Source organism: Carassius auratus, chromosome 42, assembly GCF_003368295.1.
Source record: "Carassius auratus strain Wakin chromosome 42, ASM336829v1, whole genome shotgun sequence".
Lineage (NCBI taxonomy): Eukaryota > Metazoa > Chordata > Actinopteri > Cypriniformes > Cyprinidae > Carassius > Carassius auratus.
This window is the reverse complement of record NC_039284.1, coordinates 8,671,249-8,684,214: the sequence shown is the minus strand read 5'-3', so window position 1 is coordinate 8,684,214 and position 12,966 is coordinate 8,671,249. Positions and strand designations below refer to the sequence as shown.

The following is a 12,966-nucleotide window of genomic DNA, read 5'->3' as shown; positions in this document are numbered from 1 at the left end:
AAATGTAAGTTGTACTTGCCACTCGGATGAAAGGGTTTTATGTATGGTTGCCAGAATGTTGCTATGTGGTTGCTAAAGTGTTCTGAGTTTTAAGTCGTTTTAAGTGTTGTGTAGGTAGATGTGTATATCATGGTAATACACATACACAATGTTGTTATGGACCATTCACACAGAATGCACTGCCTATCCATTGTTCTTCTTTGTAAACATTAACTAGATTGACATGTTTGAAAGCTGTCAGTATATCATCATAAACACAGGGTTTTTTTTTGTCTTAAGTGAATCTGAACAGATGAGAAAGAAAACGCATGTACATTATTTTAGCGTTGCGTGTGTTTGGTGTTAAAGAGAAAGCAACCTATAAACTCTCTGCCAGTCATTAATGTTAATCAAAGAACAAAAGAAAATCATCCACTGATCTTTACTGAATATTTAATAACTTTAATCTATATTTTATGAAAAGAAAACTATGCAATGTTTTAAACATTTTAATTACAATTTCTGTAATTTGGTTCAGTTGTATTTATTTATGCTGTAAATTGATTTGTTTTGTTCCTGTTTTATTACTGACTGTTTACTTGTCTTTAAAGTCTGCATGAAATTAAATTTGAGTCCATTTATGACACATTCCAGTCAACCCGTAACTCGTGTTTTTCCAACGTTCTAGTTGTGAAAGTGCACTGGAACGGCAGTCAAACCTGTGAAACAACAATGGCAGCCCCGACGGATAATATTGCCTATGTTTGACTGTTTATTCAAGTGGTACATGTTGAAAAATAGATTTTTAGGACAATATAACATTGCAATAAAATTAAAAATCTAGCTACAATTCCTTGTGCTCAGGAAGTTTGACGTGACTTGCCTGGAATGCGACAAATTCGTGAGTTGTTGTTTGAAGTCGTGACTTACGAGCTCAAAAACCTGCCTGAAATGCAGCATTGCTTTTATTAAATGCACATTGCTAGTCTTGACGTAAACAATTAATCCTTTTAAGTTAATCTGCTGAAAATAAATGTTGTCTTCGTAATCTTCAATCAAAATATGAACATTTACTTACGCTCTGGAATGGCATTTCTTTCTCTGATGATGTCAGTTTGACGGCTTGGTCAGAATATCCTTAAACACACCCCTAACCGTTAGATTGCTATGAAAGAGAGACTGAGAGAAGGAGCGCAAACATAAAACCATGCCCTCTATTCACTATTCCATTTCAGCTGGAAATACGTCACTACACTGAAATGAAGTAGACATAGTCTCAGAAAAATATTTGCTGGAATCTAATTTTTCATGATATCTTCTTCAGATTTGAAATAGAAACTCATGAGACCTGTGACTTTCAACCCATTCATTTTCTAAATTGCTCCAGGACTGATTTCATGTATTTTTTTTAAAAAACTACTTTTTCAGGGCACTTCAGTGTCTATATCAAATCTGGTTGATAAAAAGTAAAGCCAAAAGGGTCTTCTTTCCAAAGACACCAACATTATTTGTGTAACAAACATAAGTAAGTAACTGTTACAATTTTAAGTATGGTAGGGCACTTTCACCTGTGAATCTTTTCATATTCTGGTCCCTAGATATATCTCATCTGATCATACTTCTCCCTATTAGCAATCTACATGATTTGAAATATTGTGATTGTCCGCAGCCCAAACTGAAAATGTTATTTCACAATTAATTGCAGACTACACACTAATCAAGCAACTGTTCCAGTTTGTTTGTAACCAGGGCAACAAGAGAAGCATAGCATCTACAGATGAGTCAGACTGAAGTGGTTTGTGTTTTTGGTAACCACAAGTATTTGGCCCGCAAACTTGTGCAAGTGTGTGTGTGTCCCGTCCCACACAGTGATTTGGATCGGATATTCCCTGCTGACGGTATAAGCAGTCCTCGCAGGGATAAACCAAGGTCACTTTTGTGCTCTCTAAGATATAAGGTCACGATTTCACAACCCTTCCTGTCCTGTTCACACATTTTACAGAAAGTTTATTAATCTTGTCAAATAGATTTGGTTTTATATTGAATAAGCGTAATACTAGGAAAAATTGTGATCAAAATTGCAGGAGATTCATTGCTGATTATGAACACTATTTTATGTAGCTTGTCAGTGCTAAATGCGCTCCATCTGAAAGCACGTGCTGGAGATTTACTACTAATCACAGGAGCAGCTTTACTGACGAGATGCGCATGAAAATTGCACCGCCTTACCTGATACGTGACAGATGTGTGTTATATACCGTTGACAATCCGTAATCTTTCAAGGACTAGCTAGATATGCAACCACTCTAAAACGGCTTGTCTAAATTCATTTCAGGAGCAATATTGCCTTGCTTTACTGTATGTTTTCATTTTTGAGGAAGTTGGCAGAGCCATCACGGTTGGTGTAGTCTTGCGTGCGGTGTATAACCACGTGCTCATCTCACCAGTCCCAGGCCTGTGATATGAATGTGCTTCGTGAAGCATGAACACTATCATTGAGTCACACGCAAGGCTTTATTTGGACTTTACCCTGATCTGATTGATTCATTCATTCATCGATAGATTGATTTGATTGATTCATTCAGTTCATTCAATGGATTCATTTCATTCATTCATTTTTAACATTTGTTCACATCAAGTTCAATTATTTCTGGATTGTATCTACGGAAGTACTGGAATTATTATTATTTTTTTTTAATGATTCAAGTAAATGTAGGCAACACAACCATTATAATATACAGCATGAAATACAGTAAAAGTCTTATTTCTAACTTTCACTATTTAAAGCCTTAAAAAGGTCTTAAACCAGAGCAGAAAGTCTTAAATTCATTCATTCATTCCAAAAAATAAACAAATAAATACCAAAACAGGACTTTTTCCCCCCTGTTTACAAGTACAAATATCTAAACTTCCTTAAATACATTTACTTACTTGAAATACTTGAAGGTTTTTTTGTTTTCTGAGAAATGGAACACAAAGGGAGTTTATGCTGAAAACAAGGACACACATCTGTCAGTGTGAATTAAAGGCGCTGTAGGGAACTTTTGTAAACTTTTATTAAACCTGTCATTATGTCCTGACAGTAGAATATGAGACAGATAATCTGTGAAAAAATCAAGCTCCTCTGGCTCCTCCCAGTGTCCTATTGCCATTTGCAGAAAGTCATGCGCTCCCGGTAAGAAACAACCAATCAGAGCTGCGGTCCATAACTTTGTTTGTATTCAAAATGTAGAAAAATGAACATAATAAGCGAGTACACCATGAATCCATTTTCCAAACCGTGTTTTTAGCCTGTCCTGAAACATTAGGGTGCACCTATAGTAAGTGTTTATATTCGGACTATTTCAGATTGCTTCGGGGGTACCGCGGCGGAGTAACCCAGTACCTTTGTGATTCTTCATAGACATAAACAGAGAGAAGTAGATCCGGCTACAATGTTCTTCCGCAAGACGCAAGCAGTTCTGTTTATTAACCGCTAGAGCGTCAAAAGTTACCGACTGCAGCTTTAAGTAGATTTTTCTGAGCCAACTGGCAGGTATTTGCTCTTTTTTTATCTTATAAACTTATTTCACTTTGATCAATTTCACATACAACAAGACTTCATATTTCATGTCATTTTGATTCTCAGTGTATCATGAATTAAGAAACCAAGACATTTACCCTGGAAAACAAGTCAAAAATACATTTTTACAAAAACAATTTTAAGTTTGAAAAAAAGCTTTAGAAAGGAAAACATTTTTTTTAAATAAAAATATTAATGTGCACAATGAAATATCCAATATTGACCGCAACCAGTATGGTACCGATATATCCTATATTCTTAAACATGTGATTTTTCTTTTTCACATTGTTGTAACAATAACCTTTTTTTTTTTTTTGACCCATTATTGCTGCAATAAAAAGTTGAGAAAATCTAAATGAAACCCAAAATGAAAAGCCTTCGCAAAATAGTCTTATCTTCTGGTATAAGTTGACAATATCAGTTAAATAGATACTTTACCCCAAAATGAAAATTTTGGCATTAATCACTTACCCACATGTCGTTCCAAACCCGGAAGAGCTTAGTTCGTCTTTGGAACACAATTTAAGATATTTTGGATGAAAACTGGGAGGCTTGAGACCATCCCATAGACTGCCAAGTAAATTACACTGTCAAGGTCCAAATATATGAAAGACATCATCAGAATAGTTCATTGGCCATCAGTTTTTCAACCATAACTTTATGAAGTGACCAGAAAAAAAATAAAAAAAAACTTTATTCAACAATTTGTCTCCTTTGTGTCTCTTCGCATCACCGTAGCGCCATTTTGGAGAACATCCACTGAACGCAGGCCGCCTACACTCTTCTGTGTCCGCCGCACTGCACAGATGCACTGTTTTCTTTCAAATCAATGCATTAAAACACATAGAAATCGTATCCTTGTGTTGCGGCTAACACAGAATAGCACGTACAAAAAGTATTCTGGACGCTTCATAATGTTACAGTTGTTTTACTGATGGCAGATGGACTATTCTGACGATGCTTTTCATATTTTTCTGGACCTTGACAGTGTGATTTACCTGGCAGTCAATGGGACAGTCACAAGCCTCCTGGTTTTCATCCAAAATATCTTAAATTGTGTTTTGAAGACGAACAAAGCTTTTACGGGTTTGGAACGACATGGGGTTAAGTGATTAATGACAAAATTGTCATTTTGGGGTGGAGTATCCCTTCTGGATGGTTCATGAGGAAGCCTGGGAGTTTTATGAGGGTAAAAAACGGAGCACATTGTTGTATTGAAATGCTTCTTTTACCCTTGTTCCTATTTCAGTCATAATAAAAGTGGTTGTGCTTACTATGTTTTGCTTTGTCTATCCAGTATTCTGCTTCAGTTAGATAACCGAATAAAACCAATGAAATCTGAGCTACACCTACATCTGTCTGTATCTCTAAATCCAGCGGCCTTGATCTGTCACTGTGACCCAGCAAAGTCCTAAACTCCACGTCTCGTTTTACACGGTTAGATTTTTTCGCCTTCTAGATAATTTTATCCCAGTATTTTTTTTAAGGATTGATAGTATATCCTGCCCTAAATCAAAGCAGATACACCACTACTGTGTTTTTTTTTATTTTATGTTTTTGTAGGAAGTCTCTTCACCAAGACTATACTTATTATTATTTTTTAATCAAAATCATTGACTAAACGCAGACCTATGAATATGATAATTAGCACCAGATCAGACCTGCTCTACTTTCACTCCGTTAACTTAAGTGGTTACATTTTACCCAGTGGTAATATTGGATCAATGGTTATCACTGTCCTTCATTGTCTTTCCGCGTATTAAAAAGTCCAGAAAGACATGTAAACAATGTCAAACACTTGGTTTCACCACAGGGGGTCTTTAAAAATGACAGTGTCTGTTTTATTCATCTCACTTATTTGTATCGCATTTAATCGTCCGCCAAAATGTAATGTTTGTGAAAGCTCCAGGAGGTAGAGAAGGACTCGTTGAAACGTTGATACTCCCAGACAGTTTCTGAGGGGAGTGTTGACATTTAAGCGCTACATTAGCCAAGTACCTCTGATTTATATAGTCAACCAAAAATTCCTTCGAATTATTTCCCTTACACAACATATGTAATTCTTTCGCCTTCTGGCACACGTTTTCTTCAGTGTAATATTGACAGCATAGTCCACATTCAGGAGGAGTTGAGGCATGTTTCGTCTATTTGATCTGACAGACCCAATGTTTTCCAGGGAGACACTGGGGCTCTTTGAAAACCACCCATTAAAACTCGACAAACGTTTCCATATCAGAGTATTTATAATCTATAACCCACCAAAATAATCTTCCTCCCAAAATAAATCAACCCACACAGAAAAGTTCTTTCGCACTGAGACTTAAATAACTCCTACAAACCTACTCATGATGTTTCCTGACAGAAGAATAAATAAGCTCTGGCTCATGCACGTTATCATTATCTCGACATTGAATAATCTGATATTAGAAGAGAAAATGGTTGCCTGTCTTCCTAATGACCCCATAAACTCATCCACAGGGTTTCCTCACCAGCAGGCTTAATGTTGTAGTAAGATCACAATTTCAGGATGTGTGCTGTGTAAATGTAGAGGTTTTCTTGATGGTTCTGACGACAGTTTCTAGCTCGAGCCAGTTTCCGTGGGTCGATTCGCTTCCTACGGCCAGTCAGGGTTTCTCTGTATCTCAACTCTGTTTCTAGGCAACAGATATTTTTATCCAGGCTTCATTTTCATGTCAGAATCTAATCCGCTTTGATGGTATCTTAAATGTAAAAATGTGAATTTATTACCCTGTTCTTGTTCAATCGCTTTTTGTCAAAACGTGTGCATGATATATATATTTTTTTGTTTCTTTCAGGAAAAGAGGAATAGAAGTTGTTCAGGTAAGTGGATCTCACTTCAGTTTGGAAATTAGTTTCAGATGTTTCTCTAATAGATAGGTCTCTAAATCACAAACATTCTCATGGAGTCCAGAATTATTTCAGAAAATTCTTTAGTAGAGATTTCCTGTGCTGTCACGGTGTTCCATTCAACTCAGAAAGTTGAAACTTTGGAAATGTGAAAGATAACTTGGTTTGAAGTTGGAAAAGCTAATGATGAATATACTATTCTACGCATTGATGACTTGAAGTTCCTACGTTACACAATGATTTATCCTGTTTCGCAGTCTGTTCCAACGACAGGTGTGTAACGATAAACAATCCTCTCAGTTGATCACGATAGACCAGGAAAACAAATGCTGGCTGTACATGGCATAATTTATCCAGTGCATTTGGTTGCCAGGGGATTTTGTTGTTGACCAAACACCTGCAAAGCAATTGGTGGTAGTTTAGTTTTTGTGTTTCTTTGAATGTAAAACTTTAAGCAACTTCTCTGATTGGTGGATCCTGCTACAGGATTATGGGTAGTGCAGTGCAGCAGTGGTGTAGTGCAACAGCTGGGTTCTGGATTTAAAAATCCCATGCATTTTCTTCATGGGAGGATAGATTTTTAACAATAACTCAGACAAAAGACAGACCAACTGGGCGCTTGAAGGTCGTTAATTGAAGCAAATCGCACAAAAATAACTCCTTTAGCATCCTTACACTCGCACTGTTTATCCTCACACTGTTTAAAATTGTACAGCACTTATTTTTAAATGTGCTTTATAAATAAACGTGAATGTGAATGTGAACTTGAACTCGCATGAAGCTCTGCAAATGACTTCACCCAAAAATGAAAACTGTCATCATTTACTCACACTCAAGTTGTACCAAACCGTTCTGTTGAGCACAAAAGAAGATATTTTGAAGAATGCTGGTAACTAACTAAAAAAAATGCTGGTAACTAACTAAAAAAATAAAAAAAAATAAAAATTGTCATATGAATGCCGATGGTTACTATCAACTGGTTACAGACATTATTCAAAATATTTTCTTTTGTGCTCAACAGAGGAAAAAAAAAACTCTTACAGGCTATGAAAAAGTGGAGGATGAATACAAGATTACAGAATACATTTTTTTGGGTGAGCTTTCCCTTTACAATCTTAAACAAATATATTGCAATAAACGTAAAATATGTTCTATTTAAACAAACAACATTTAAGTCCACTTTCCTTTAAGTGCTTTTTGGGATTGTAGTATTTTCTTTATTAAAGCAGTCAAGGACATAGTTTTTAACCTGGGTCTTTTTGTCAGATATTTAGGTATGGGTATCGAGTTCTATGCTTTTATGCAGACCTTGACACCACTGAGTAGTTCTGGAAAAGTTCCGGAACTTTGAAAAAGTACTATCTCGCCAGCAGGGACTTTCTGAGGGGCACTTTATTTAGTTCCTGGTTCCTGTGGTGGAAATACACCAAGTGCCAGCCCAAAGTCCCTAGTTCCTGGGTAAAGTTCCAGCGGTGGAAACGCGGCTTAAGGCAGGCTGAGTCTAAGGCTGCATTTACACTTGGCAGTAACATGCAATCACTGTGATCTGATCAAGCAGAACACAGCGCGTTTACACTTGACAACATCAGCTGACTTTTCTATCTGGATAACCAATCAGATCTGTCTTTCCCGCGCAATATTTAAATAAGTCAACCTGAGAATGGCATGGTGCAAAGTCAACATGAAGTGGTGGGTTTTCTTTTGAAAAGCATTTTCAGTCGCTGGACACTTTGAAAATCAAAGATAAGTGTAGGAGTCTCACTAGCTCTCAACACGGGTGTTCTAAGTCACCTGTGAGTGCAGACACGATTGCTGGAAAGCATTTACATTTACACTGAGATCCGATCACAACGAGTCCTTGACTACATCTGGACCAGGACACGCTGATCGGATAACACTGATCAGACAACAGTCTTTTCAATGTGTTTGTGGATAACCCTGGAGAGTTTAGATTCAACCCTAATTAAACACACCTGATCTAAATAATCATGTCCTTAGGCTTTATTTGAAAACTACATGGTAACTGTATTTGAGCAGGGTTGGAACAAAACTCTGCAGAGCTCCGGCCCTCCAGGAACTGAGTTTGAAACCCCTTCTCTAAGGGGTTAATCTCATTAACGTCAGTGAGCCAGTAAGCATGCAGCATGCTTGATGTGCATAGATCAGGTGCTGGTGATTGGCTCATGCATCAAAGGAAAATGTGTGTAACATGATCATTCATGCACACTGCATCATGCTACATCAAACAGTTTATAGGTTTTATACTATGCTTTTACTCAAAACTCACTTTAAACTAACATCTGATCTAATGTGGGTTTTGTATGCGTAATATGAGTGACATATGAGCAGCGAATCATCTTTTTATTTAGAACTGAAAACACGGGCAGACACTGCTGGAAGAAGCTAATACACATCTGATCGCGTAAATCAGTGGAAAATTAATAGAAATTATGATTCTGTCTAAGCTATGCATTTAAAAAAACTTTTTGAGGTAGTGTAATCTTGCGGATCGAAAAAAGTATCGTTCAGGAACCGGTAGGGTTGTGTACCAAAACCCGGTGCCAATATGGTACCTATGGAACTGTTATGCACCGAACCTAATCAGAGAGCAGATTTCGGTGCCTCTTAAATGCCTGAGCGGTCGATTGAAATATTTGTCCTGGTTCTCCGTAATGTACACAAAAAGCAGTGGCGTCGCTAGGCTTTTTTAGCGGGGCTATTGCATTTAGCTCCATAAACTGTACTCAAATTCGCAATCACTTTAGAGCCAGTCCACTTAAATATCATATGAAAACGGCGGCAGACCTGTGGTTCTCTCCGTCTTTCAGTGCGCTCTTAAATCCGTAGACCGCGGCGGAGCAGTGCGAGTGGACTCAAACACAGAGGACACAAGGTGTGTGTTTATTGATAGATTGTTAGAATATCTGTATCTGTGCAGTCCTCTGTCATAAATACAGTTTACAAAAGGTCACGAGGGAGCAATCGGTTTCCCATCTACTGTAAAGTTTTCACTCCATTCACCGCTCATCACACATCATTCCGCTCATTCACTAGCCCTTAACACATATGAACGCATATTTTGATTACTCTTATTTAAATATACTTAATTTAATTACACTTACTTTATACATACACTACTTTGCAGAAGTCTTAGTCTTTTTTTATGCAGTCTGTTGTCAGACTGCTTGTGCATTCAACAATCTCACTAGATTATTATTAAAATTAATGGCAAAATGAATGTTTGGAAATGTAAACTGATATTTCCTACCGACACACTACAGCAAAATATGGTAACACTTTAGAATAAGGTTCCATTAGTTAATGTTAGTTAATGCATTAATTAACATGAACAAACAATGAATAATACATTTATTACTGTATTTATTCATCTTCGTTAATGTTAGTTAATGAAAATACGGTTATTCATTGTTAGTTCATGGTAATTCACAGTGCATTAACTAATGTTAACAAGCACAACTTTTGATTTAAATAATGCATTAGTAAATGTTGAAATTAACATGAACTAAGACTTATAAATGCTGTAGAAGGATTGTTCTTGCTTAGTTCATGTTAACGAAAGTAGTTAACTAACATTAACTAATGGAACCTTATTCTAAAGTGTTACCCAAAATATATAAATAACTGGCTTAAAACCCTTTTTTGGGGTGAAAATACTAATGTGCCTAAGACTGTACTTTACAAATGACATTGCTGCTACTTTATAAAGAACGATCATACAATCATACACAGAACTGATTAAAGACAGGGACAGACAGCACTCATCTTAACTAAATATCAGTGAGTGACAGATATACAGTAGAAACATTATGTGTGGTTTTGTATTAAACAATGACCCAGATCATGAAATACTTTTATTAGCTTTAGAGTAAGGGAAGCTTGGGAAATGAGAGCATCCAGTGAGTGTGTGAATGCTATGGATTTATTTAAAATATGTTTAATGTTCTTTAATGTTATCCTTTTTAGGCTTTATTTATTTGTTTTTATAGAAGCATGAGTTCAGGCACCGTTTAGGCACCATTTTAAAAGTTTCGAAATGGCACCGGTATCGAATAAAACCCAATCGATACCTAACCCTAGGAACCGGTATCGGATACAAAGTATTGATATCGATATAGAGAAGTTTTGAACAATACCCAGACTTTACCGATTTTCACATACTTACTACTGTAATCCACCTCGTAGCTGGCTGGTATATAAGACTTTAGCAAAGACATTTTAAAACTCCCTTTTAGAAAAATACTTCCAGAGAAAAGTGGACAGGCAGTAATGCACTCAACACACAAAAAATAAAGCTAAAATCTCACTGATTTGTGGCTCCTGGCATATCGCAAGCCTTAACAACCGCTGTGTTCATTGTAGGTCTGTCTTGAAAGGTTTATAGGAAGAACGTTTTGTAGTAGTTTACAGTAGAAGTAGAAAGATGTGTTGGGTATGCAGCTATTTGCGTATTAGAGTAGACAGATGAATTGAAAATGTGAATGAAATGATCCGGGCCTGTTGATAATCTTACTGGCTGTAGCTCAATTCCTAAATCCTAGGAGATTAAGCAGGTGTTTAGTGCTGAAAAGTGCTAAACACAAAATATTCGTCTCTCCTTTGGTTCAGTTTGTTTTTGGAAGCGAAAAGTGTGGTTAGCTTGTTTTCATTAGCGGTACTGTTTTGATAGTTAAGCCCAAATTGTACTCATAAGTTTCAGCTAAGCATGCTAATGTTAACTTTTGAACACTCAACAAAGGTCTGGTAAGCATTCCTTTCTCAAAGAGACCACAGCGAAATCCTTGCCAGTAAAACCAACACTGTTTCAGCTAATGACAACAATGGATATGAACTTTTGAAGATCTTCACAGACTTAGATAGTTAGTTAAAGTTCACAGACTCACTTCACACAGCTTCCTTAACCTATAGTGCAAAACGAGTGATTACTTATAGTGATATGTTATGTAGCTAGTTATGTACCTCCAATAATATCAGTTCTCTGTAATAACTGCTGGAAAGAACACAATAAAATATTGTTGGAACTAGGCTTAAGTAGCCATCAGGCAGCCACCTAGAAAACTCTAGCATTATAAAAATGTTGTCCGATTCTGAGTTCTGTTGTGTGACCACGTTTTCTCTTAGCGACCTCATCACTTTTTTTTATGTGCTTGTGTGACATTCACTGTAATTGGGGGTCACATTGATGCATGCAAATATCTACAAAATGAGCAGTCCCTTGAGGCCTCACGTCTTTTTATTTAAGTGTGGGAAAAACAAAGGCTGGAGTCTCTGGTGAATAAATAGTCCAGTACAGACTACTTGGAATTGCCTTCACCACACACACACACACACACACACACACAAACTTGGACACATACTTTTGAGGCCCTTTCGTTGACTTCCCTTTACTTAAAGAGGTAGTACAGAATACAAAAATGGAAATTGCATCAGTGGACTCCATTGACCTTCATTGTATTAAAAAAAAAAAAAAAAAACATAAAAAAATTATAATTTTCAAAATATCTTTGTGTGTGTGTGTCTCACATTTATACACTGTGCCTGACCCGAAAAGCTTGGTTTTTATTTTTTATATATTTTTTTATATAGCAAGGACACATAAAGTTTATTGAACATGACAGTGAAGACATTTAAAATGTTAACAAATATATATTTTTAAGCTTTCTGTTCTTCATAGAATCCAAAAAAGAAGGATTACAGTCTCCACACCTGTTCTCAACATTGATGATAATTATAAGAAATGTTACTTTGTATTATTGTCGATGCATTGCATAAAAAAAGAACATGCCTATTAGCAATATCACTTACTGTATTTTTAGTCAAATAAATGCAGTCATGGTGAACGTATGAAGAAAAAACATTTTTAACAACTGAATGTTTGACCAGTAGTGCAGTAAATGACTAGCGAAACTAGCGTTTTTAGTTTGATTTAATTGTGAAAGCTATACTTTTACTCTCACCATAACACAGCATTTTACAAAACGCAGACTTTAAGCGTTTTTACCATATTTTACAAGGACATTTTGTGAATTTAAGACCTCAAACTTAAGTAATGAAACATAAACTGTTGTTGTTGTTGTAATAATGCTCGTCATCTCTCTTCCTTATTCTTGGATAGTCAATCTTGTTAAGTCTGTGTAATCCAGTAAAGTTAACTTGCACAATGACTTCATCATGCTCATTTCCCCGCTAAATGCTACATGATTCATGTTTAATCTTCCAGCTTTGAGGCTGTGTGACTCCATTAGGATGAAGATCATTTTCTGATTCTCTCAAATGCATTGGTCCATGAACTATCCTTTAGGTCCTTTTGTTATTCCATTTAATTTGACTGATAGGCATAATGTAACAAATAATTAGTCAAGCCCCTCTATCGTGGTTTCCAGCCATTTCCTCTGGTCATTTTCATGTACTCCACATAATACAGTACCTAGAGACACAGACTCTTCGGTACTTATCTGTCTTCCCAGTGTGCTTTTATTCTAACTCCCCACTTATTTTCCTAAATGGATCCATCAAACACAAATGCTGAGTGGGAAGAG

General features: G+C 36.4%; 1 protein-coding gene across 1 annotated transcript in view; it reads left to right on the top strand.

The window, feature by feature from the left end:
- LOC113060546 (inositol-tetrakisphosphate 1-kinase-like) overlaps window positions 1-12,966 on the top strand; it is a 43,643-nt gene that overhangs the window by 8,538 nt on the left and 22,139 nt on the right. The window contains exon 3 of the mRNA XM_026229547.1: window positions 6,358-6,382. Coding sequence (XP_026085332.1) covers window positions 6,358-6,382 — 25 coding nt within the window. The remainder of the gene's footprint in view (window positions 1-6,357; window positions 6,383-12,966) is intronic.